The 27,322-nt window shown below is 42.8% G+C and overlaps 1 protein-coding gene and 3 non-coding genes across 5 annotated transcripts in view; 2 read left to right on the top strand and 2 right to left on the bottom strand.

Annotated features, from left to right (window-relative positions):
• gpc3 (glypican 3) overlaps nucleotides 1-27,322 on the top strand; it is a 197,295-nt gene that overhangs the window by 165,050 nt on the left and 4,923 nt on the right. For both annotated transcript variants that reach the window (XM_081611673.1, XM_081611674.1), the window contains exon 7: nucleotides 10,657-10,822. In XM_081611673.1, coding sequence (XP_081467799.1) covers nucleotides 10,657-10,822 — 166 coding nt within the window. The remainder of the gene's footprint in view (nucleotides 1-10,656; nucleotides 10,823-27,322) is intronic.
• On the bottom strand, nucleotides 43-115 carry trnaa-agc (transfer RNA alanine (anticodon AGC)). The gene has a single exon. It is a non-coding gene; the product is annotated as a tRNA-Ala (tRNA).
• Nucleotides 238-319, top strand: trnas-gcu (transfer RNA serine (anticodon GCU)). The gene has a single exon. It is a non-coding gene; the product is annotated as a tRNA-Ser (tRNA).
• trnaa-agc (transfer RNA alanine (anticodon AGC)) lies at nucleotides 874-946 on the bottom strand. The gene has a single exon. It is a non-coding gene; the product is annotated as a tRNA-Ala (tRNA).

Below are 27,322 nucleotides of genomic sequence, written 5' to 3'. Positions count from 1 at the left end.
TGTCTTAAATGAAAAGTCCAAACTACCGAGACAAGGACGTTCTGGAGAATGCGGGTATCGATCCCGCTACTTCTCGCATGCTAAGCGAGCGCTCTACCACTTGAGCTAATTCCCCACACATACTCTAAAAACTGAATCAGAAAACCTCAGGGTTTCAAGTAGGGTCCGTTCTTACGACCATTGAAAGACATCTGTGAAACCATGATCATCTCACCTACAGTCAGTAACATAAGCAAGGACGAGGTGGCCGAGTGGTTAAGGCGTTGGACTGCTAATCCATTGTGCTCTGCACGCGTGGGTTCGAATCCCATCCTCGTCGGAAGCTTTAAGTTGTGAAGTGGCCTCAGAAACAGTAAAACTTTGTCTGTGTTATGGGTCTACTATGAATAGATTAAAAATGATAACACTGGGATGTAAAGATTCAGTCACGGCTACATTGCTTGTTGTTTCAATTCTGCCATGTACTCTTGATGATGAGAAAAAGGGCAATGTACCCAAAGGCCGTAACATACATTTTGGTACTCGGTCACGCGCACAGACTGTTGAAGAAGACTTGAGTAATACACAAGATACTTGATCATTAGTGATGGGACATGTAAAAGACTGAGCAGTAGAGAAAAGGGCTTCTTGGAGAATGCAGGCATCGATCCCGCTACCTCTCGCATGCAAAGCAAGCGCTCTACCACTTGAGCTAATTCCCCACAGACAGAGAAGAAAAAGGGTAAAAAATCTCACCATTTTCAGTAACTTCTATTCAAATGAACGTCAAAGGGACTCTGTGTAAAGCCCTGACCCAGTCTGCAGCAGATTGTTGTACTTGACAAGATACTCTGTCTTAAATGAAAAGTCCAAACTACCGAGACATGGACGTTCTGGAGAATGCGGGTATCGATCCCGCTACTTCTCGCATGCTAAGCGAGCGCTCTACCACTTGAGCTAATTCCCCACACATACTCTAAAAACTGAATGAGAAAACCTCAGGGTTTCAAGTAGGGTCCGTTCTTACGACCATTGAAAGACATCTGTGAAACCATGATCATCTCACCTACAGTCAATAACATAAGCAAGGACGAGGTGGCTGAGTGCTTAAGGCGTTGGACTGCTAATCCATTGTGCTCTGTACGAGTGGGTTCGAATCCCATCCTTGTCGGAAGCTTTAAGTTGTGAAGTGGCCTCAGAAACAGTAAAACTTTGTCTGTGTTATGGGTCTACTATGGATAGATTAAAGAAGATCACACTGGGATGTACAGATTTGGTCATGGCTACATTGCTTGTTGTTTCAATTCTGCCATGTACTCTTGATGATGAGAAAAAGGCAATGTACCCAAAGGCCGTACTACATTTTGGTACTGGGTCACGCGCATAGAGTTTTGAAGAAGACTTGAGTGATACACAAGATACTTGATGATTAGTGATGGGACACTTAAAAGACTGAGAAGTAGAGAAAAGGGCTTCTTGGAGAATGCAGGCATCGATCCCACTACCTCTCGCATGCAAAGCAAGCGCTCTACCACTTGAGCTAATTCCCCACAGACAGAGAAGAAAAAGGGTAAAAAATCTCACCATTTTCAGTAACTTCTATTCAAATGAACGTCAAAGGGACTCTGTGTAAAGCCCTGACCCAGTCTGCAGCAGATTGTTGTACTTGACAAGATACTCTGTCTTAAATGAAAAGTCCAAACTACCGAGACATGGACGTTCTGGAGAATGCGGGTATCGATCCGCTACTTCTCGCATGCTAAGCGAGCGCTCTACCACTTGAGCTAATTCCCCACACATACTCTAAAAACTGAATCAGAAAACCGCAGGGTTTCAAGTAGGGTCCGTTCTTACGACCATTGAAAGACATCTGTGAAACCATGAACATCTCACCTACAGTCAGTAACATAAGCAAGGACGAGGTGGCTGAGTGCTTGGCGCTAATCCATTGTGCTCTGCACGCGTGGGTTCGAATCCCATCCTCGTCGGAAGCTTTAAGTTGTGAAGTGGCCTCAGAAACAGTAAAACTTTGTCTGTGTTATGGGTCTACTATGGATAGATTAAAGAAGATCACACTGGGATGTACAGATTCGGTCATGGCTACATTGCTTGTTGTTTCAATTCTGCCATGTACCAAAGGCCGTAACGTACATTTTGGTACTGGGTCACGCGCATAGAGTTTTGAAGAAGACTTGAGTGATACACAAGATACTTGATGATTAGTGATGGGACACTTAAAAGACTGAGAAGTAGAGAAAAGGGCTTCTTGGAGAATGCAGGCATCGATCCCACTACCTCTCGCATGCGAAGCAAGCGCTCTACCACTTGAGGGAGGAAGAAAAAGGGTCCAAAAATCTCACGATTTTCAGTAGCTTCTATTCAAATGAACGTCAAAGGGACTCTGTGTAAAGCCCTGACCCAGTCTGCAGCAGATTGTTGTACTTGACAAGATACTCTGTCTTAAATGAAAAGTCCAAACTACCGAGACAAGGACGTTCTGGAGAATGCGGGTATTGATCCCACTACTTCTTGCATGCTAAGTGAGCGCTCTACCACTTGAGCTAATTCCCCACACATGCTCTAAACAATGAATCAGAAAACCTCAGGGTTTTAAGTAGGGTCCGTTCCAACGACCATTGAAAGACTTCTGTGCAATCCTTGATCATCTCATCTTCGGTAAGACAAGTAAGAAAATGTACATAATGGTTTGATTGGATGGTTGTTTGATGGTTGATCCACTGTCATTTGTCGACTTCAACCAAAAATCAACTATTCTAACTATTTTTCAACATTGATTTAACATTGTGTGCTATCTGGGAAGTAACCAATGTTGAAACTGTGTCATTGAATCAATGTTGTTTTGTGGTTAAAATCTAATGAATGAAATGCCAATGTCTTATCAACATCTGATCAATGTTGAATCAATGTCAGTTGTTTTGCCACACACCTTCCCCTCCTCTCGTCCTCATCAGAGCTCTAGGTGAGAGCATTTTATTACTGAGTGGGGGTTATCACATTTTAAATAGTGGAATAGTGGGTGATGATTCATTTCTGTACATTTTCTTACTTGTTCATAAAAATTCCTACTGACGGTTTGTGTGTGATATATTGACACAAAAACATCTAGAACTTACTACAAGGAGTGGAGCGGTCCACCCCCACCATTTACATGAGTGGGATGGCCCAACCACACTGCTGCTTTGCTGTTGGCTTGTTTGCAAAATATGTTAATTCAATGTTGAATTGCCATCATGTGCAATCTGGGTACAGAGCAGAATTACAACTCAATGTTGTCAACACATAGTGCTTAAGCTAAAACGTGATTAACCCTCACCTAAAATGGGGTGTGCTGTGGTGGCACACTGGTTGGTTAAGCACAACCCACATATGGAGGCCCCACTCCTCAACACAGCCGTCACAGGCTCAATTCCCGGCCTTGGCAACCTTTACTGCATGTCTTCCCTTTTATCTCATTACCCCTTTTCTTGTCAATTAAATTTCAAATAAAGGCCACTAGAGCCAAAAAAATCTTTAACAAAATAAAATGTGAAAATGTAAAACCTTCACCTAAAATTAAAGGGAGGAGAGTGGAAAGGGGTAGATGGGCCCAGGTGAGTGGTGGGGGGAAAGCAGTCTGTGTGTGTCTTTTTCAGGTGGAGGGAGAGGGATGTGTGTAGAGGGGTGTGAAAAACAGCTTACATTGATTGAACATTTGGATTACTAGTTCTTCCCCAAACCTTGTCCTCAATCAAACTGACTTGCATGTTTTTAGTTCAGCAAAACCCCGTTAATCAGACATCAATTAAAATCATGTGTGCTGAATAAAGGAAATACCTAAAACTTGTAGGGCTTGGAAGACCAGTGCTGAAACACACTGGATTCGATGTTGACATTTCAATCAATGGATATCAACAATAAATCAACATTGATTCAATGACACATTTTTAACGTTAGTTAATTGGCTAGAATTGAATGGTTGTTTGATGGTTGATCCAGCTTCTGTCATTCACCTTAACCATAAATTCAACCTTTGTGATCATAATTCAACATTGAATTAACATCTTTTGCTAACAAGCCAACAGCAAAGTGGCTGTGTGTTTGGGCCATCCCACTCATGTAAATAGCAGGGATGGACCGCTCCACTCCTGTAGATGTTTTTGTGTCAATATATCACATTCAAACAGTAAGAATTTTTATTAACTAGTAAAAAAATGTACAGAAAGGAATCACCACTCACTGTCCTCTACAGTGTTATTAAAAATGTGATAACCCCTACTCAGTAATAACCCGATATTGGCTGGAAAGTGCAATGTCTCCCCTTCAGAAACCGTTCAAATTTTTCAGATATCGCTACGTGTGGCGGAATTATGGTACTGCAAATTTGGCCGTGTCGTGTCCAGTCTAGAAGCGTTAATACTGTTGAAGTTGATAATATATAATAATAATCCTACATGTCGAACTGTATAATCAAAGTTAGAAAAGTGTTATTCCTCGGATACAATACTTGGCACATTTCTTCATTTCTATAATTTTTTTACCAATTTTCTCTGGATCAGACCATGATAGTTACTCATAGTTATCTTCCTGGACTCATCTGCTTTTCAGGTGTATAGCCAGTTTGGGTCAACTAACTAGACATTCCCCACTGGGTAAGAATGCTGCTATGCAAGGTGGGAGATAAAGGTAACACAATTTGTCCTTCACTGTCTGCAACAAAATACTGGTGATATATAAACAAACTTAAATTATCTTCTTACCTTAGTGACTGTAGAGCGCTGTGGATGAGTCTAAATCACAAAAATAGAAACAACTTCGTGAAACGAAGATTGCTTGACGACGTAGTCCAAAGCGAAGCTTGAATGGAGCTGCTGTACAGACCATCTGCTCTGGAGCCTGACGCAGGGCGCTGATTGGCCCGTTTGAATTCAGGCACCTTAATGCGAGACGCTGCTTCAGACGTCAGAGGAAAAATACTCACTTTTGAAACTAGGGGCCTCATACATAAAAGACTGTGCAGTTTTCACACTAAAACTTGGAGTACGGAAAAATTTAGAAAAGTGCGGCATAAAAAAAAGGGATGCATAAAGCTTGCTCACGCACGTGGCCGCGCACCTTTCCTTTATAAATCCAAATATGCCGGAAATAGAGCGCAGCTGCTGGTCTGCAATGTTGACACCCATAAATATATATATATAAATTAGCATAAATACCCAGACGTTTGCCACCAAGTGAAGCAGTAACCATGGCAATGTGCTTGTTTGTAGCAGTATGAGTATTTATAATAATAATAATAACAATTATATATTTTATTTAAAAGGTGTTTTCAGGACCCATAAGGTCACCTCACACAAATAAAAAGAACATATTTTAAAGAAAAAAAAAATCCAAATAAAATAAATAAAGAGATTGTGAAAATGCCCATTTAAACAGCAGCGCGTTCAGCCGGGATTTAAAGACAGACAGCGTGTCAGAGAGTCTTTGAGTGGGGATTGTGGACGTTCATTGTAAATAGTAGAATCATGTGCATAAGTTGTACATTTGCAGAATAAAGATGCTTTCTGTCCAGAAAGGCGCATTCACAAGGCTGGCAGCTCGATGATTGCAGTTGCACCGGTACCGGTATTACGGACTGTTCCTTCTTGCTCAGAGCTCCAGGATGATCAGTCTGGATTAATCTAAACACTAATAAACCATCATCAACAGAAGATAAATATGATCTCTGTACATCGCCAGTGGAAATCCTTCCATTGGCGATGTTCTCCATCAGAGCCAAAACGCTTCACAATGCGGCACATTTTTGCGCAGCTACGTACATACGGGATTATACACACCTTAATCACCTTAAAAATAATCAAACCTGTTTGGAGTTAATCTGCTGGTCCAACCCTGTTATTTTATTTATTTTTTCCTTCTTTTTTTTGTGAGAATGAAATTACCCCGTAGATGCATTCCATGCGCTTCGGCGCACAGAAGAATGCGTTACATCTTTATGAGACAAAAACTGAGGAAAAGTACTATTTACATTCGAGTGAGGTTTTCACATCCTTTTATTTTCTTTATTTGTGTGCATGTTAGCTTGTTGTCTGGGGATAAATGTGGTTCGGTTTCACCATTTACGTTTAAGCAATGAAATATTAAAATCATGAAAAACATCGGTTTGGTGGTTCTTGGTCTAAATAACACTGAATGTAGTCAGACTTCAGTGTATTTAGGTGAGTTTTTACGCTTTGTGGTTTGATATTGTTCACAGAAAAGTTTGTGTGGATGCCACACATTTTCACGTCAGCAAAAAAGTGTGCGTATATTTACGCAAACTTTGACACAAAGTAAATTTTTATACATGCTGACTTTAGTGTAAAATATGGGACCGCACATTTTTTGTGCGTACACACGCTTTATGCATGAAGCCCCTGGATTGGATGTTAATAAATGCTTTAGGTATAAATGCTTCTATGTGATGTGGCAAAATGGAAAAACGATCTGGCAATAATTTCACCTAACTTAGACATAAAACAAGCATAATACTTGCAGGCACAATACAGCAGCTATTCATTCTAAAGGACTAATTGAAAAACCTGTAATCAGTAAAATAATATTTAACAGCAAGGCTCTCATTTTCAGAGTGTGTGTTGGTGTCATACATATGTCTTCTCCACTGGCTCGGTTTGACCAAGTTCCTGTTGCTTCAAACTTCAATTATTTCTCTGACTGTAGATGTGGTTAAGACCTACACTCAGATCTTAACCACAGATCTGACTGTAGAGCAAGTTCTTGAAGATCAGATCATCAGCATTGATTGTTTTCTTATTTACACCATTTTGAAGACTATCTGGCATAATTAAGAGTTGCTAAATGAATGTTTATTGATGCTCTTATCCACAAAAAGCATAGTATGAATAAAAAAAATTTGTTTAAAGCACCTTTTTCTCTCACCGCTGACGTTTGTCTTTCTACACCCTTTAACTGCTTATACTATAAGTCCTGAAGCACTAACAGAAGGACAGGTTTTTATTTTTTTCAAAATAAAAGAAGGCACAAACACTCTGCTTATCAAAACATTTTGATTGATTACTAAGTAACCCTGGTGATAATAGACCCAGAGTCTGGTTTTGGTTGCCCGGTGTGAACTCCTGATTTAAAAAATAAATAAAAATTTGTTTGTTTCCACTAATTAAATATCCTGATTTGTTCACCAGTTGGTCAACATGTAGCAGACTTTGCTAAAGTGTGCTGGAAAACATCTCTGTTTTCACATCTGTGTCCAACCTGGACGCTCTTCCTGTTAAATAGGTTTTCTCCAACTTGCTCACTTTGTGTTTGCTTCATAAGGGCTGTTGCACTTTTTTGTCTTGCTTTTTGGTCTATTTTGGTTGCTGTATGGTCGCAGAGTGCGACCTTACGTGACCCGGTGAGCCGTAGCCTATAAGCACAACAAACATTAAGCGTTCACTCCTTCCAGTCTTTCCCAGAGCATTCTTTAATTTTGGATCCTTGATTTTCACCCGGCCAGTGTGTTTTTCTGCATCGTTACCCTGTGACGACCGCCGTAGACAACCAGTGTTTGCCAGTAAACGCGCAGTTTGCCCCAGCGTGCTCACCTCTCAGTTTATTTTTCTACCAGTAAATTACATGGACCGAAAGCCGCAGCCATTTGAGTGAATCACGTTTGGACAAAAATAACAAAACTGGCAGAAATCACAAAAAAAAAACCTGTTTTGCTGCCTGGTGATTATAAGCGTTTGGTAAGCAGCGATACCCTCAGATCTCGCCGAGTTTTTGTCTGGAATTCCCCTCATACTCCTGTAATGATGCAGAACATGCTCGGGCCCGGAGACGAGCCTTACTTCTCTGCCCCAGCTTTGATAAACCGTTAATGCAGAGCACTTCACATGATAGGCCAACACTAAAGCAGTGCATAATTGTAAAATGGAAGAAAGATGATATGTAGGTTCACTTTTCTTTTTAAAAATTAAAAACTAAAAGCAGTTCTTTTCCAAGTTTTGTCAGCCCCCCTTACTGAGATTGCTCAGAAAATAATGTGCATGAAGCGACAGTGGAGAAGAAAAATGCCCCTTTAACAGGAAGAAACCTCCGGCAGAACCAGAACCGGGCTGGAGACAGTAAACAGTAGCACTGATCCAGGAGTTCTTTCTATGTTAAAGAAGAGGATACAAAAAAAAAACAGAGAACATGAAGTTAAAAGCTGAAATAACAACAAATAAGGAAAATTGGAGAGTAGAAGGAAAACGTAGCAAAGACAAAAAGTGGTAACTACGTCCTCTAGCAGCCTGAGCCCATTACAGAGACGGGTCAGGATGACCTCAAGGTTTATTTGTGACGAGGAGAATCTTTAATTCTATTCTGGATTTAACAAGGAGCCGACTAAGAGAAGCTAAAATGGGGTAAATGTGATCTCTCTTTGTAATTTTCATCAGAGCTCTTGCATGTAGGATCAGCTGAAGGCTTTTAGCTGCATTTTATTTGGACTTCCTGGCAGTAAAGAAATAAAGTAGTCCAACCTTGAAGTAACAAGTGTTTCAGCATCACTCCTGGAAAGGGCGTTTCTAATTTTGGCAACATTTTGCAGATGAAACAAGGAAAAATCTGGAAATTTGCTTAAGATGGGATTTAAATTATATATTATGGTTTTTCAAGGGTTCTGGTCCAAAGACGACGACTTTTCTCAGAATTTCAAGGCATGAAATTAACTCTTCCAGATTTTCATATCTTTAAGAGGTTCTTCTTAACTGGTTGTATCCATCAGATGTTCACATCCAGTCCGACCGGTTTAACGCAGAAGAAGTGGCAAAAATATCAGAAACATGTAACATAACATTTTTACTGAGCATTTATTGAGGAGTGTCAGAAATTAAATGAAGATTAAAATTTTTTTTCTCAGTAAAATATTTTGAAAAACCGTGAATCATTTTCTTTTTACCTTGAAATGATGCTCTACTTTGTGCAGCGCGGCTTCCTTTAACGTCTTTGCGTTTCCCCGTCCACAGCTGCTCAACATGGTGACGGTGTCCGAGAAGCGATGGCGAGCGCGCTCAGAGGAGCCGCGGCCGACGAGGGGTTCGCGAGCGGCGACTGCGACGACGAGGACGAGTGCGCCGAGGTGTCGGGGCTGGGGCCTCCTCCGAGACGCAAACGACTGCGGATCTTCGCAGGTCAGACACACAAACGGCACCTTCACAACAAAAAATCGGCTGGACGATAAACTGTGCAAGTAGTTGTCACGATAAATGAATATTGGTTTTGAGGCGATAAATTGATCCGTCGTGCCCATTTGTCCGAAATTGGATTTCTGAGAAAGAAACATTCAGCCCGGCTAATGACTTGTTTACAATCAAGCCCACTAACTCAATCAGAGCTATTTACTTCAATGAGCGAGCGGATGGATCCAGAGACGGTGAGATCACAACCCCGGCTCGCAGTGGGGTGTTTACGTGGCGACGGCGCACGCTGACACCAACTTGACACTTCTCTGGTGGCCGACCTCGTTGGTCAGCATTCACCAAAGACGAGCAGATGGATGCTGTTCATCACAGACTGAAATTATCAGGTTTTAAGTTCTGAAATTATTCTGAGTAATTTCAGGATGACTGAAATTATTTGTTTTCTAAATGTCAGAACAATGAGAGAGAAAAAGTTTGTAATTTCTTTACTTTCTTAAACCTTTTGAAGTTTACATAAATTTCTAGTATCTTTACAAAAGCGTCTAACGATAACTTTATTGGGTTTTGGTCGACAATCGAGTCAGGTTTGCAGCAGAGGTGGTCAGATTGATCAAAGCATTTTTATAACAACTGAAGTTACCATGGTTACTCAATTGTGCTACAAAATGGCCCTATGGGCCTGGAAAACGCATAATACTCCTCCTATACCTTAACTTTCAGATAAAAAGGTGCTGCATGTTTTTGGCGTTGTATATAACTGTCCCGTTTTCAGCTGTAGATGAGAATAATAATAAAAATAATAATGAAAAAGATTTAAACTGCTGGAAGAAAGAAGATGAACCCAGCCAGAAAGGAGGAATGAGTATGTTCGATTTGCCAACATAAATCCAGAGCAGCTGAGTCGTCACCGTGGTGGGAGTAGTCCTCCAGTGGTGGAGGTTTGGGTGTGCCAGGCCCAGAGCGCCGGGAACTGAGGTTCACTCAGAAGGCCGTGAGAGTCCGATTCCTCGCTTTGCTGCTGGCTGCGGCGCGGAGTCATCACACCGCCTGCCCTGACTTACAGGCTGCTGAACTCCACTTCAGAAATTTGATCTGATCTCTTGCGAGAGCCGTGAATTAAGGCCGTTTTTGCGTACCTCTCATGAGCGCGTGCGTGCGTCACCGCTTTGCAGACTCCGAGGAGTCCACCTCGCTCGCTGGCAGAGTTAGCTGCCAATAGCTCGCAATGACCTGGCAAAAAAACGCTGACCCCACTCGGTTCCCATTTGTTCAAATGGGAGGGGGCTGGAGTTCAAAGGTCAACCTGTGGAGCACGAGGCCTAATGACATTTTTACTGAGCATTTATTGAGGAGTGTCAGAAATTAAATGAAGATTAAAATTTTTTTTCTCAGTAAAATATTTTGAAAAACCGTGAATCATTTTCTTTTTACCTTGAAATGATGCTCTACTTTGTGCAGCGCGGCTTCCTTTAACGTCTTTGCGTTTCCCCGTCCACAGCTGCTCAACATGGTGACGGTGTCCGAGAAGCGATGGCGAGCGCGCTCAAGAGGAGCCGCGGCCGACGAGGGGTTCGCGAGCGGCGACTGCGACGACGAGGACGAGTGCGCCGAGGTGTCGGGGCTGGGGCCTCCTCCGAGACGCAAACGACTGCGGATCTTCGCAGGTCAGACACACAAACGGCACCTTCACAACAACAAAATCGGCTGGACGATAAACTGTGCAAGTAGTTGTCACGATAAATGATAATATTGGTTTTGAGGCGATAAATTGATCCGTCGTGCCCATTTGTCCGAAATTGGATTTCTGAGAAAGAAACATTCAGCCCGGGCTAATGACTTGTTTACAATCAAGCCCACTAACTCAATCAGAGCTATTTACTTCAATGCTGGTGAGCGAGCGGATGGATCCAGAGACGGTGAGATCACAACCCCGGGCTCGGCAGTGGGGTGTTTACGTGGCGACGGCGCACGCTGACACCAACTTGACACTTCCTCTGGTGGCCGACCTCGTTGGCGTCAGCATTCACCAAAGACGAGCAGATGGATGCTGTTTCATCACAGACTGAAATTAAATCAGGTTCTTGTTTTAAGTTCTGAAATTATTCTGAGTAATTTCAGGATGACTGAAATTATTTGTTTTCTAAATGTCAGAACAATGAGAGAGAAAAAGTTTGTAATTTCTTTACTTTCTTAAACCTTTTGAAGTTTACATAAATTTCTCTAGTATCTTTACAAAAGCGTCTAACGATAACTTTATTGGGTTTTGGTCCATTCCTCCTGACAGAACAGCTGCAATCGAGTCAGGTTTGCAGCAGAGGTGGTCAGATTGATCCAAAGCATTTTTATAACAACTGAAGTTACCATGGTTACTCAATTGTGCTACAAAATGGCCCTATGGGCCTGGAAAACGCATAATACTCCTCCTATACCTTAAACTTTCAGATAAAAAGGTGCTGCATGTTTTTGTGCGTTGTATATAACTGTCCCGTTTTCAGCTGTAGATGAGAATAATAATAAAAATAATAATGAAAAAGATTTAAACTGCTGGAAGAAAGAAGATGAACCCAGCCAGAAAGGAGGAATGAGTATGTTCGATTTGCCAACATAAATCCAGAGCAGCTGAGTCGTCACCGTGGTGGGAGTAGTCCTCCAGTGGTGGAGGTTTGGGTGTGCCAGGCCCAGAGCGCCGGGAACTGAGGGTTCACTCAGAAGGCCGTGAGAGTCCGATGCCCTCTCTCGCTTTGCTGCTGGCTGCGGCGCGGAGTCATCACACCGCCTGCCCTGACTTACAGGCTGCTGAAAGCTCCACTTCAGAAATTTGATCTGATCTCTTGCGAGAGCCGTGAATTAAGGCCGTTTTTTGCGTACCTCTCATGAGCGCGTGCGTGCGTCACCGCTTTGCAGACTCCGAGGAGTCCACCTCGCTCGCTGGCAGAGTTAGCTGCCAATAGCTCGCAATGACCTGGCAAAAAAACGCTGACCCCACTCGGTTCCCATTTGTTCAAATGGGAGGGGGCTGGAGTTCAAAGGTCAACCTGTGGAGCACGAGGCCTAATGGGCTCCCTGTCTGTGCTCCGCTCCTCTGAGATGGACGAGCCGGATCTGGTTTCACAAAGCCCCCGCACGGATCTAAGGCGAGGCTCACACACACACACACGCACGCGCATACACGTGTTTTACATGCAGGAGTTGAGGAGGGGGGAAAGGTAGTGGAAGCCACAGCAACAAGGTGCAGACAGGACGGACACATGGCTGGGACCCCGACACAGCTTCCCTGTCAACCTGCTGACCACACCGGCGATGTTCCCAAACAGGCGCGATGATTGATCTCTCCTCAGCCATGAGCGTCTCATAACTGACGCCACTCACACACTCACACACAGATGCACACGTGCCTCCACCGCCGACCAATCAGAGTGCCCGGTTAAACATTCCCCACAGCATTCCAGGCCAGTGCAGCTATTCCAGGACGGGGGACCCCCCGTGCAGCAACAACCCCTAAAGAGAGACCTGCAGTCAGGTACTGAGCTGGGCCCCCGCAGAAGTGTTCACACCGTTTTATCTTTTTTATGTTTCGTAAAAAAGCCTTTTGCTAATTTTTTTTTTAAGTGATTTTTTGTTTTGTTTTGTCAAAATAGAAAAAAATGCATATAAAACTTTACACTTTTGTATTCCACCTCTAAATAAGCAATTTTTACATTTCTTTCAGAAGTTGCTTTAAAGGAGAAATTGTACGTAACGTAAATCTTACTATCAATGAGTCTGGAACATAGTTTAGATCGAGCCTAAAAGAATCCGACCCGGCCCGAACCCACAGGCATTGTGTCTGAGCCCGATCCAACTAATTACCTTCAATTATAGACAGGAGGCAGAGGTAAACCCAAGATATTATTTTCATTGAGATTTTACTGATTTTGTTTTTAGACCACCATTTATGTAGGCAGTGTAACTTCTGGCGTTTTTTGGTTGCTGTTTAGCGTTTTCCAGCTCCATTTTGCCGCTTGTAACCCCAGAGTGGGTCAAGTGCGAATCATCTGGGATGTGTGATTGATGGGAGCGGAGCAGAGTGGTGCCACGTGCAATGCGCTGCGATTGTTGCAGTCTAGTGAACTTCTGCACCCTACTTGCGTTCTTTCTATCCTCAACAGGGTAACCTGCCTGCAGTAAGTAGATTAACAACTTTAGTGCATTCTCGGTTTTTTGTTATTTTTTTATTTTTTGCTGTGCTGAGGGTAAAAATGGCTCTTTGGGCTGCACAGGCTGCAGACCCCTGGTTTAGATCGGATCATATTCACGTACTAAAATGGTCCTGTCAAAGTCCAGACATATATTTTTCCAAGAATTTGTGGCAAGACTTGAAAATGAATGTCCACAAACAATCTTCATCTAGTCTGAGGGATCTTGGGCTATTTTGCAAGCTTGTGCAAAACATTTCAGTCAGAAGCTGGTAGCGACATAAACCAAAAAAACTATAACATATCGACTCACAGGGACTGGTACAACAACAAAACTACTTTGTATAGCTCTATCAAATAAAATCCCAAATAAACGGCAGATTGTGGTTGTAACTTGATTAAATATAACAATGTGCTATGGACAATTCTACAACACACATCAAACATACTGGCTGTAGGTTTTAGAGTTTGCCGACCACCATTAGAGCTGCTAAAATCTGACATCCGTGATGGAGTCAGAACGCCATGGAGACGGTCGGATGATTTATACGAATTGTTGCTTGCGCACTGTTTCAAACAAGCTGATGTAACATCAGCTGACTCCTTTCCTAATTTTAACGTTGGGCGACTATTTCCAGATCCGTCCCGTAGCTAAAACGGGCCACATCCCCCACCTCCGTCGGTGGGAATGCCCACAGAGTAATCTGTTGGTAGTGCTTGGGACTCCATTTTTTTCCCCTAAATCCATTAATCTTGGATTCCACGTGCTCCTGATAAGGGCTCACCTGTGTTTCTGTGCTTTCATGCACACCTGCTCCCCGACTGTACCGCCTCTGTGAAGAACAAAAGAACACGCCACCATCCCCACAAAAAAAAACACCTCACCTCGCAGATTTCTCTCTCTCTTCACTCTCTTACTCTTCCCCACCTCTCCTGCTGTCAGAGCAGAGATGTAATGCTGCTTTAGAAACTTGATGATTCAGAATACATTAGGCTGAAATCGGATTTAAATTGATCCTTCCCTGCGGTGGTCACATTAATCATTAGTTTCCAGGTGAGATGAACCGGCACAAGAGCGCCGAAATTGTGGGCAAAATCACTTCAGGGATCTTAGAACAACTCCTCAGGAAGTAACTGCGTGCGAAGAGGTGGGATAATCAGTTTTTTTGGCCCTTTGCGAGAATGTTAAAAAAACGGTATGTGCTGGAGTGAAACTTTGTTTCTCAGCTCCCACCCTGACAAGCGAACAGAGCTGTTGTTCCGCTCTCGTGCTCAGACGTTCGGTCACTGAAGCAACGCTTCTTTTCGGCGATTCTGAGCTTTTCTTTTTTTCTTCTTTTTAATCAGCTCCCAGCGGTCAGTGAAACCCAAAGTAGAAATATTCCCGTTATGTGAAACACGCACCTCGCGATGAGAGGCAGGGCCGGGCTCACCTTTCAAATTTTTTTTTTTTTTTTTATTTTTTTAGGCTGAAACAAAGGCGGGGAAGGAAAGAGGGAGGCGATGAAAGAACACGGGAATAGAACAGAACGAGACAAAAACACCTTTGATACCTGCAAAGGTTGATACACTGGGAAAACCTAAACATTCCTCAACTCCGTATGTGGGTGGAATTACCACGCTGCCAGTACGGGAAGCTGGTATGTTAACTAGCTGCAGCTGTCACCCCTGACCCCCACTACACCTGATGGGATAGGTGAGTCACCAGGCGCCAGTCCTGCACCCTAATGTTCGCCACATGCCTTCATCAACGTGGCCATAATTCACACTGTTGATATCAGGGGAACATGGATGTTTGTTCCTGCAGTTTTTCAGCTCTGTCTGGTTTCCCAGAGCCACACAGCTTCATGAATGTTGTTCCAGGAGACACGTGGCAGCCAGCTACAGCCTGTGTGCTGCAGGTGAGGCCTCGCCAAAGGGAGAGAGGCTCAGACAATCCAGATGTAAGTGCAGGTGTCTGAGGAGGAAGAATCTGGATGTGGGTGCCCACATAACCTGAATCCTCTGGGGCTACACAAAAGATCCACGTTCAACTTCTGTATCAAATGTTTACCTACGGGAGAATGATCAATCGTAAATGGGTAACAACGTAAAGGGATAGCTGCATATTTTTGACATGAGGTTCTGTGAAGTTCTCATCTGTGATGGTTCCTCTACCTGAAGTAGAATAAAGTCAAGTAATCTTAAATTAGGGAAGTTTTCCAAGATTAGCAGGTTAACATAAGCTGTTAGCTAAGACAAGCTATCAGCTTCTGTTAGCAGCTGTTGGTAGCTAACAGAAGCTGTGGAAGCTAGCAGCTTGTCAGACTTGATCTTCCTGTTTTAGCTGACTTTAGCTGTTTGAATTTACTCAAATTGAAAAGCTTATGGGATTGAATGCCATATTAGGGGACATTAACAGCCTGTAATTTTACGACCTAAGTATTGTTGTCTTACCCCGTCAATTGGGTCAATCCACCAGGTTAGCTGATTAGCTCATCAGTCATCGCTAGGCAACTCCACCAAGAACAAAGTGTTTAGATTTGTCAGTCTGTCAGCATTAGACAGTATATATGCACCATGGTAATGGTTGTTTCACTCAGATTCAATTTACAACATTCAAGTCTGATTAATAACCAAGAAAAAAACCTGAAGTCATAAATCCCAAGTAGTAACGGTTTCATGTAAAATGGCTACCGCTTGTTTAAAATGTTGTTTTAGCTTTAGTTTATTTGTACTTCATTTTCTATCTCATTGACTCTTTTACTGACTTAGTGCTGTACAAATTCTTAAACTTATCATGTTCAGTTTGAAGGGAACAAAATCATAATATGGAAAAAAAAAAAGTACAGCCTTTTAGGTCGTATTGTTAATTGTTAGCTTGTCGCATAGCACAACAGTTAGTATATCCCACAGGTTATGGTTTACTTAAATAATTGCGTCACCATCAGCTTTTGTTCCTGGTCTTAAAGTCCTTAAAGTTTTCTCTTCTTCACTTCTCTTGAGTAGTTTCCTGCTGAACGATGAGGTATTGCTTCACCACCTCATTGTTTTGGCTGTAGCCGGTTAACTCTGAGGCTCGTTAGCTTTTTATTTACCTTGTGGTAGATGACTTGGTACCACTAAACATGACCTAACCAGCATTGTTACTTACACCACAGCTTAGGAAACCTTGTTTTAGATTGAGAAGTTGTAAAATGTAAAGTTTGTAGGGTAGCTTAGCAGTTTTTTTTTTTTTCTTACAGTGGTTGATGACGTGTAACCCACTGGAAATGTTCTGACCCAGCGTTCTCAGTGACCATCCCTGTTGTAGCTTCTAAACAGCCTGTTTAAATTGAGCCAGTCCCCCTCCTTTCCTTCTTCTTCCACGCCTCTTGCAAAAATGATGTAGCCGGCTGCCATCTGTGTAAACAGGCATGGCTAGTTGGATCTGCAGCCTCTCATCTTGCTCTCACTGAAGCAACCCATGAGCGTTCCCAGCTCTGCGTCTGAGTGGGGTGACAGTGGAGCGGAAGATAGTGGGGAAGAGAGGAAAAAGGAGGGAGGAGAGGAATGAATGGATGAAATTATCCTCTTATTGGACCCTTAATGCTCTTTCACTCTGAAGCTTTCCCAAATCGGTCCACAGATAAAATCCTTAAGATTAACCCGAAGGCAGGAAGAAGACCCTTGGTTTTAATTTCTGTGGATACAAGCGCAGAGTTGACTCGGTTCTCATAGTACATGTGATGGGGTGGGGGGCCCACCGGTACTTGGTTCCTTTTCTAAGCACCGTACTTTTTTTTTCTGTGTTTGCAACTGTGCCTCTTGGAAAAGCGCTTGTTTGCTCAAGAGCTTTATTTACATTTGCAGGCACTTTTTGGATGCCGTAAATTGATTCCAGGCCTGTTCCTGGGTTGTGTCCATCAGCTCCGCCGCGGTCCACAAACACTCCGCACACAGCGGGGCCATTCTCGAGGCCCGCTGGCCACCACAGGGACACACAGAAGCCATTTTGTGGAAACGTCCTAAAAGTTTGGTCGAGGCTTTCAGCGGTTTGCGTTTCTCGTGTTAACCCTCCGCTCTCACCTGCATCCTAAATTCTCCTTCTGTTCGTTTTTTTTTCTTTGCCCTCCCCTCCATCCCCTTTCCTTTGGCCTGCTTTGGTTCAGTTTTCCGGACCGTTCTTGAAAGCAGCCCAAAGACTCTGCGAACATTGCAGGAGTCTCCCTGTCAGTTCGCTCTGAACTGCCAAAGGGAACCACAAGCGAACCACTAGAAAGGGCTGAGGCAGATAGTGAAACTGCACAGAAGAACCTCGCAGTGCGCGGTCAAATTGTTGCATGTGCCTTCGCTCCTAGTCTGCCTCGCTGCAGGAATGTGGGGGGGGGGTATTTGCCCACTCATTTGTTGGAAAATTTCCACCACGAATCCATCTCAATGTGCCAGCTACGTCTCCTTAACTGGACTGACCTCAGGAACTGGGAGGAGAATGGAAACACGTGCGTCAGGTCTTTAGCCGCAAGAAGATAAAGGCAGCATCCGAAGAATGTCTCTGGTGCTGATAAGAGCCGTCATTGTCCGGTGTGTCCTGACACGGAGACAGGGCTCCCCGCCAACCTCTGACCCTCCACGGAGCCTTAACCTCAGCTCCGTGCAGGGCGCCGTACCGCGCCCCACCCTGAACAAGCTGCTTCCCCTCAGGACAGAATCAACTCTTTGTATGTGTGATTTGTTATGGTTTTTACTTTGCTCAGCCGTGCGCGCCTTTTTCCACCATCGCAGCTTTGCTACTGTGAGGAATTTGCGGCGAAAATTTATGTGTCTGTTCCGAGCTTCTCCTCCGCCTCGGGCCTGTTCTCCTATTTATGATGGTGTAGCCGTTAACTGGAAGTGGAGACTAAAAATACATTGAAGTCAATGTAATTTGGACAGTGCACGGCCAGGTCAGTGAGTGCAGGGTGCTGTTTATTCCCTCGCCAATGCAATATAACTAATGGATCTTGACTTGCATTTTCTCCACAAGCCACAAAGAGTCTTTGTGATGGGTTGTATTCCAGTCATATCAGAGCTAACCACGACATTAGACGTGGGGTTTGGAGTTAGAGTTCTGCAGATTTGTATCTTCTTTTTTGTTTTTTTTTCTGAACTTGTCTTCTGATTCCACTTACTGCATCTTGCTGGAGTGTCCACACCCCTGCGAATTCTCCCGATATTGTCATGTTACAACCACAAACCTCAATGTGTTTTATTGCAATTTTTATGGGATAGCCCAACACAAAGTAGCTCATAACTGTAAAGCAGAAGAAAAATGATACACGGTTTTTGAACATGCCTAAGGATTCACAGGCATTTTTATTAAGCTCCATTTGCTCCCTAACAAAAACCAGAGCAGATGGCGTCCAGAAGCAGCGTTGTTGGTAACTAGTGTGGTTTCATCTGGGCGTAGATCCAGGTGTTCTGTGAAGGCCTCAAAGCTTTGTTAGAGAACAAACGTCATCATGAAGACCAAGGAGCACCACAAGTTTAAAGCAGGATTAGCCTCTATATCCAAGCTCTGGGTAACCAACCGAGCATTGTCCAACACATCGCCTGGAAACAGGAAGAACAGGCACAACTGGAAAGCTGCCAAGACATGGCCGTCAACACGGTGTCCGCACGTCTGTAAAAGATCTTAAAGTCATGCATCTATGATCAACCAACTGCTAATAGTCACATTTAAGACTTTTAAGAATTGTTTAATGCCACCTTGAACCAAATTATTAATAACCTGGATGGTTTTGGGATCAAGCGTAATACAGCAGGTTTTCTGTGTCAGACATGGGTAAGTGTAAATTTATTGTCAGTTGGCTAGACGACGAACGTTTTTGCTATTGACTCATTTCTGTTGCCAACCAATTTGAGGCTGTGGTGCATTCTGTAAAAAATAAAATTAAACTAAATGTTGAAGCTTTGGGCTTTGGGGGTTGACACCATAGAGAGTCATGCAGTGTGAGAAGCACAAACCCACTGCTAAGAGCCAACCACAGAGGCCAGAAATTTCACAATAAATGCTATGCCTGATTCTAATACAGCATGATTCCCAACCATCCCTGTCATTAATAGTTTGGTTCAAGGTGGCATTAAAAAGTTCTAAAAAGTTTGACTTGCTGAAACCTGCAAATACTCTGGTCAACCTAAACAACATATCATTTAGGGAAGCAATCGAGAGGCTCATGAAATCTCTGATCCACAGTGAGGAAAGGCTGTTGACAGGACAACTACTCATTGTGAATTCTCTAACATTGATCAGTACATTAGATGTTAATTTTCCTGATGATTCTGATGATAGAATTGAACTAAATGTAATATTTCTTCCTTGTTTCAGAATCGGTTTGTGTATTTTGTTAATAGCGTTGATAGTTTCTTTGTTTCAACTGCCTTGCTGCTGAAACAAAGAATCTCGACTTGAACATGTTTAACAGGTGTCAGTCCCATTAGGCTGCACTGTACTTGTTCTCCACTCCAGTTTAAAGACATCCAGACGTTATTGTGTCTTTACATCCGCAGCAGTCTGTGCCATGACGTCTCCCCCATCTCACATTCTGGCCCTCTCTTTGGGAGTGTCCCTCAGCCTGGAATAACAGCGAGCGCTGGGGAAGCAGGAGCGGCTCAGGGAGCGGCGCTGTTTTAAAGACCCGGGGCAGGGCCTCCTGCGGCCGTCTCGTTTGTCTTGGCTCGACATTCCCAGCCTCTCCGTGCGCCCCTGTGGTCGGCCTGTTGGTCTGGGGGCAGACTGTCATCTCCCCCCACCCAGACAAAGGCATCTAGCTCCAGTCTGTCAATGAGCAGCGGCTCCGCGCTGTTTATGCAAAGTGTGACAAGCCGGCCAACGATCAGCAGCTGCATTTCCTTTACATATGTGCGCATAACTGTGTTGAATGTTTAACAAATTTGGAGTTTCCATAAAATAGTTAAAATCACACATGAATAAGTTTAATGTGACAAGTCCTGAAAAAGTATGCCATGAGTTGGCCTGTCACAATAAATTTTGCTAGACGATAAATTGTCCCAGAAGTTATTGCGATAAACAATAATTTTGTTTGAGGACAATTTTAAAGTAATATGTTAGTAATTATATTTACAATCTCAAAGATTAATACATTTTATATTCTAATGAAGATTTAACACTGTAACTGGAAGACATTTTAAATATCTTCCAGCAGAAACAACAAATAAAATGTTGTTGTCCTTAAATTTTGTTGAAGGACAACAAAATTGTCCTTCAAAAAAGGGCTAGTTCAGACCAAAACACCAGACTAAAGTCATCCAGTTTTCTACCCAAAACTGGTTTTCTGCCAAATTTGTACAAAAAACAATAAATCATGCAAATAGAAATAATTGAGCTAGTTTTAAGTCATTGTGCGATTAATCAGTTTATTGCCTGTTGTGACAGGCCTAGCCACGCCATCATCATCCTTCCACTTCCTGTCGTCTTTTTCGTCTTTTCCACCAGTTTTAACAAATGTTTGTTGATCACGTGACTCGTCTGATGTGAATAAAGTGTTTCCATTGCAGTTTTGCGAGACACACCAATTTCAATACAGCCGAAAAACCTCCCCATCCTAGCGCAAAAAAAATGTTTTATGGTAAAAAGTGAGTTTTTTCAAAATTGCCGTGTTTCCATCAAGTTAATTTATTGTCATAATTCCAACTTGTGGAATTTTACGCTCAATGGAAACACAGCTTCTTTTAGGAAACCAAACTCTGCAGATTTGGTCAGTCATGTAATTTTTTATTTTTTTTTGTACATTTCTTGGTGGCTCCGGGCCAAGAACTGCACACAGTCTCTTTGTTTTGTTTTTTTGTTTCCCCCCCCCCCCAAATGTGCTGAGTCCAAAATCCCTTCGAACTTTTGCTCCACAGAACTGACCCAAACTGATAAAATATTTGCTTTACTTCAGGAACCATAATGTAAGCTGTCCAGCCTCGAGGGCCTAAATCAAATTTGAATGCTTTAGGTGTGCTGTGTGAACACACGGTCTGCCAATGCAGCGGCAATCTAAACCATCTCTCCCGTTTCATAAGAAGCACCTGTGTTTGGAGACTTAACATTCCACATACTTATCTGACCCTAAAAAGGGGTTTGCGTGCAGCACACATGTGCTGAATAAACTGTACAGCACCGTGAAGCTGCACTCTCTCCAGAGGGCTTGTAGCAATGTGTCAACCAGCTACCAAGACGCTTCTACTCTGCAAAGTCAAATTCAGCCAACATGTGTCCAGACTGTGTCGGATCGATTCTGGAACATGTAATCTTCACCTGTAGCCGTCTTTTTTTCCCACATAGTTTGCTTGTTGTGACAACTGTAAACGGCGAGCTGCAGGCGTTCACTGAAAACAAAAACTCCAGACTCTGTTCCCCTCCTCCCTCCCTCCGTTGCTCTGTCAGACAGACAGAAAAGCCACTGCGACACACATGGGACTTGCACTCCAGCCTCTGTGTGACCTGTCAGGGTGATCCAAACAAACATCCGCTCTCTGCCTTAAGAGATCCGCAGTGTCTGCACGCATTCTGTTCTCGACAGGAGCTGGTCACTAAAGACAACATAAATTTAAAGCTTGAATGCGGCCGCGGTTGTCTGTTTGCATGCAACTACTAGGCCTGCTCATTCACGGCGCTACCAGTCAATGCTTGGACTGTTGACCCTTCGCCTCGGTCGTAACTCGAGCTCCTGAAGCCAGGGTGGAGCTAACGGGGATGCTCCATCTAGGTGGTGTCCCTGTTGCACTGTGAGGGGGTCTGAAACTAAGATCTGAATGGATGTGCCGCAGGAGGGCTGTGTCCTCCTGAAAACCTGAAGGGACCTTACAGGGCTCACATCAATCACTCACAGGACGGCAACAAACACACTCTTTAGCGTTTAATTGGGATTTTATGTCTTCGTTGACTTTGTACCGCCTTTGAGGCGCAACTCCTCCTCGGAGCTGCAGTTTCAAGGCTGAACTTCCACCCTCAACTCCCTCACTCAACTCCTTCAGACTAGCCAGAATCAATTAGCAAACAACTGTTGGAACTGAGCATCTGCATAGCTCATCATAGGAGCTACTTCTCAGTGCAAGGCTGGTATAAAACGTTGCTAAAGGGTTAATAGACAAGTCATGTTGTGATGTTGTGATGAGTTTCACAACAAGCAGGAGTTTCTTAAAGAGACAGCGGCCCAACTTGAAGGAGTTAAATTACGATGCCAAATTTTTATTTAAGTCATATTTGATATCCATGTCATTTTTATAACAAGTGATGGTAGCGTAGTCTCTAGATCGCTACCATCAAGAATCTGCTCTGTAAAGTCAGAGTAGACTTTGTGCCTGGAAAATGCACAATACTGCCTCTTTAAATCCGCCTTGTCCGACATTTAGGGAATAAAAATCTCAGACCGGAGGGCAGAAATTGAAACTCCCTGTGAAGAGGATGAAAATCATTACTTTGTTTTTCTCTGTCTGATAACAAATTTGTGGTCGTAACGTGACAAATGCAGAAAAATGTGAGGCATGTAAATACTGTGTCTAATTGTCACTCCTCCCCACCAGGCCTTAAAAGGAAAAAGCGAACCAGAGGATCATGAATCTGGACGACTTCTGTCTGTGTCTGTTTTTTGTTTTTTTTTCTTGTCTGTGCGATTCACTCTCAGCCTGTCTGCATTTAGGTCTAGAAACACAGCCACAGGTGTTTGTCACTAATTATACCAGGATATTATTAGTCCCAGCCTGGCGTATAGCACTGTGCAGGGATCTAGGCTTGCATGGAGTTCAGTCCCAACTGGGTTGTTTTTAAAATCCTGCGGAACAAGGCCCCTCTGTGGTGCCGCTCACGTCCGTGTGTTTAAACTAGAGAGAAAGACCCTCTCTCACTCCCTGGGATTTTTTTTTCTCTCTTTCTCAGAAACGGAGGCTTTTTTCTTCTTTCTTTTTCTCCCTTCACATTATTGCCGCTGCAAAGCAGCAGCAGCAGCGGGAACAATGTCCGTCCACTCAGTCTCTCGCTTTTTCACACAGCGCTCGCTGGGACGGGCACATCCACCCCACTCAATCATCCGCACACAAATGCAGACGCGCCCCGCTACTCAACTCCCCGCCCTGTCCCTTATCCACACTGTGTATAAAAGCTGTATCGAATTGCACCTTGAGCTTAATTGGCTCGGCGGTACAGTGTGCCGCTGTCGAAAGTGACAAATCGGTCTTTTAGAGCCCCAGAGAATGTCTGCCCACTGCCATGTCAGGGGACACGGTGGGTGGGGGGGGGGAGGAAAAAAGTTAATTGTCCTTTGGGCCGCGGCTCAAAAGATGTAACCGCGGATGAATTCGTGGGAGATGCAGTTTGAAGCTTTCGGAGGTTTATTTATTTGCCTCGTTCCTCTGTTTCAGACAGCCTGGCGATGCAGAGGCCCGAGGGCGATGGGCAGCATCAGGGAAAGAAAGGGCCTCATGCTCTGTGTCTCTACCAGAGCAAAGCTTTTCCACAGACTCCTAACTGCTCCCTTTTGTCACCCGGCACTCTCACCGAGCGTCCGCTTTAGTTTGACATCTCTGCAGACTAACTCAGACTGTAAGAACTCAGAGAGTTACAGAGTCCTACGAAGGGATTCACACTTCCTAAACTCTTTACATCTTTCCATGTCAACCTAAAACTTCAATGTGTTTTATGAAAGAGGCAAGATTATAAAACTTCAGCTGTGATAAAATGCTATCTGTATTAAATATGACTTAAAATAAATTTGAATTTGTAATTTAATGCCTTTAAATTGGGCCTCTGTCTCTTTAAAAGCTCCTGCTCTTTCTGGAACTCCACCTTCAGGAAGTCATCACCACATTTCTCATCCATTAACCCCTTAATTACATTTTCGCCAACGTTTCACTGAGAAGTCGCTCATGTGATCAGTAGATTCTACCAGGTGTTTGCTAATTTCTCCTGGCTAGTCTGTAGGAGCTGAGTGGGGGAGTCCCCTTGAAGGCGTAGCTAGGTGCAACCAGGCGTTTTGCACAGCTGAATGGTTACCATGGTGATTAAAGGATTTCTGAGACATGCATTAAAGAATCAAGGCAACGCTCCAGGTGTGGTTTTGATGAGGTAATAACATTATAACATGATTTAAAGCTGAAAAAACATATATTACATAATACTTCCCCTTTAAGTTTTTATATGACAAACCAACACAAAGTGGTACATAATGCAGGGTGAAGCACTCAAAAGTTGTACTCAAGTGAGCGTAAAACAGTATTGGGTAATAAAAAGTTTACTCAAGCTTTGAGTAACTGATCAACACATCAACCATTTCTTATTCAAAAGCTACATCATCAGACGGACGAAAATCTAAAGTTATGTGGAAATTTTTACATTTTAAAGAACAAAATGAAAATATTTCATATGAATAACAATTACAAAATAATAAAATCAGGAAAAGAACATTTTTATTCAGTTTCTTTCAATATGAGACCTATGAAACTAACAAAAACTGCACAAGCTGTTAAACAAGCTCATGAAGTCACTCCAGAAATTGTACGCAAGTCAGAGTACTGATACTTCATATTAAAATTAATCAAGTAAAACTAAAAAAGACAGTACTCCTAAATATACTTTTTTTTTCTCCAAAATGTTAAGTGAATGTGGATGAAGGTGCTCTGGTCAGACGACACCAACACTGATCCCTCTGGTCTGCATGCAAAAGATGTCTGCTTGAAACTCATGTCTGCGCAAAACTCATTAGAGACTATAAAGACTTGAAACCAGCAGCAGGACAGTAACCATGGAAACCAGTTGAGGTCAGGAGTCTGCGACCTTTGCAATCCTAAGAGCCATGTTTACCTCCAGCCCAGCTGATTGAGACTTGTTTAGAGCCCCAAATGTTAAAGACCTTAAAAAATAAACTTTAATATTTGGTATAAAATGCTACTTTAGGAAATATGTTACTTTTTAAAGATACCCCATTTTATTTGTGTTTTTAGGTTTGAAAATAAAGAAAAACGTTTGCAAAGCAAGAAAAGGACATTGTAGAAAATCAGTTTATTACATGAAAAAAACCTACTTAAATCAGCATTTGTTATGAAATATTTTAAACATCATCACCTGCTGAGTTCGAGCTAAAAGTGGGCGAAACTCTGCCCTGCCTCTGTGCAGAGCTTCAAGAGACACAGACTTCCACACCATGCTTTTCTGGATTCTTTCCTTTTATTGAAAGAATCCCTCCACCTCGTAATTTACGCTCTTTCATCTGTTTTAATTGTATAACTTCCCCTTAACACTTCAAAATCTGCAGCCGAAGCGTAATGACATGGAAAAATCCAAAAGCTGTGAATAATGCTGAGGAACCAAGTTAATAAAGATTCGACTGATATGTCAAAAACTCGTCAGCGTGTACCGTGTGTTTCGTCTGCGTTTGATCTGATGGCGGACTCCGCGCCTCAGACCTGCCGGTCCTCCCTGCAGAGCGGCTTTATTTCTGATATCCTTCTGGCCTGCATCACAACTCGCTTCTTTCATTTCAGTCTCTCACTGCTATCTGCCAGACAAGATAGCACAGAGCATATCTCACACACACACAGACAGACACACTCACAGGCAGGAGGACCTGCTGAGTGTCAGTAAGAAAACAGCTGTGGATGCAAAGCAAGACGGCAGTAAGAAAGAAGAGAGCAGCAGGTGTCCAAGAAGCTGCTACTGCTTCTTGGAAGGGAAACCAAAAGAGAAACAAAAAATATATGAGGAAATTAAGGGTTTTCCTTTTCTTCTTTCTTTTTTTTTCTAGTAATTCATAACATTAGCAAAATCTTCCACTTCCTGTGTTCGTTTCGGGAATTTGCAACCATCCAGAAATCATACTATCAATTAAACTGGCGCTGAAGTCAAATCTGAGGTTTTTCTGTTTGTTGTTTTTAGATTATCATCAATGTTTCCACAGATTCTGCTAACAAATTTAGAAATTCTCCACATTTATTTAGCCACTATTTTACCAGGAATCTGTGCCGTTTCTTTTATAAAGTGAAAGCAAAAATCACCTTGAGATGATAAGAGAGGAAAAAGCACGTCAGTGTGTTTGTTTTTTTCTCCCTTTGTTCACACTGGGACGAGAACATTTCTCACATTTTCATAGCCAATAATCGGTCAAACGAGCTGAAGGTGAGTCATAAAAATATGTATAAAGTTTCTCTTCAGAAGCGCTCAATCTTATTAAACAAACTTAATACTGCGTTTGCTCTTGACTAGGACGATACCCAACTTAATCTGGTTCTAGTTTCATGTCACAAACACAGTTCAGTGTCTGATTTGTTGAACCCAATAGTCAGGTTAGCTTCTCCACAGAGATGAAGAAGCCAAATACGCCTAAAGCAACCTAAATAAAGCCTGATTACACTTTAGAAACGTGATCAGGGACGTCGGTGTTATCTTTTGGAAACGTGACCTATATAAAAATGTAGGGTAAGAGTCTGAATTTGGAGAAAGTTTTAAAAAGAATCCCCTCTAAAACTTATTTCTCCCATTATTCTGGCAATCTGTAAATAGAAATAATGTTGGTCATATTAACTAGCCTAAAACTGTAAAATTGAAGTTTTGGTTAATGTAAGAAAAAACAGTTGTTTATATGTAAATATGTTGCTTTAACTGTATTTTTGTAAAAATGACATTTCGGACTGATCACATCAAAGCGGTCTGTTTAAAGTAGCAGGTATCTTGACAGAGTGTCTTGGTGCAACGCTCTCTAAACATCTTTTATTCGTAGTGTTGCCGTTCTCGCAGACGGAGACGTGCCGTTTTACGGCCCCGCGGTTTTAAACCGAGACCCGAGGAAACAGCGTTTGTAGCTGTCGTAAATACCATCTCAGCTATTTCTGAACGCCACAAATCATCCTCCGCGGAGCCACCGAAAACACAAGCTGCGTTACCTATTCCTCAAAGTGCTGTGAGTTACTCTCTCCCGAACGCAGCACCGTTCCACAAATTGGTTGTTTCAGCGAAGAGCATCTGTTGCATCATAAAAGATAATTCCCCCCACGTTT

The sequence above is a fragment of the Poecilia reticulata genome, chromosome 10 (genome assembly GCF_904066995.2).
Source record: "Poecilia reticulata chromosome 10, P_reticulata-male-v2, whole genome shotgun sequence".
NCBI classification, from domain to species: domain Eukaryota; kingdom Metazoa; phylum Chordata; class Actinopteri; order Cyprinodontiformes; family Poeciliidae; genus Poecilia; species Poecilia reticulata.
The sequence above is the reverse complement of the archived record's forward strand: the minus strand, read 5'-3'. Positions and strand labels throughout refer to the sequence as shown.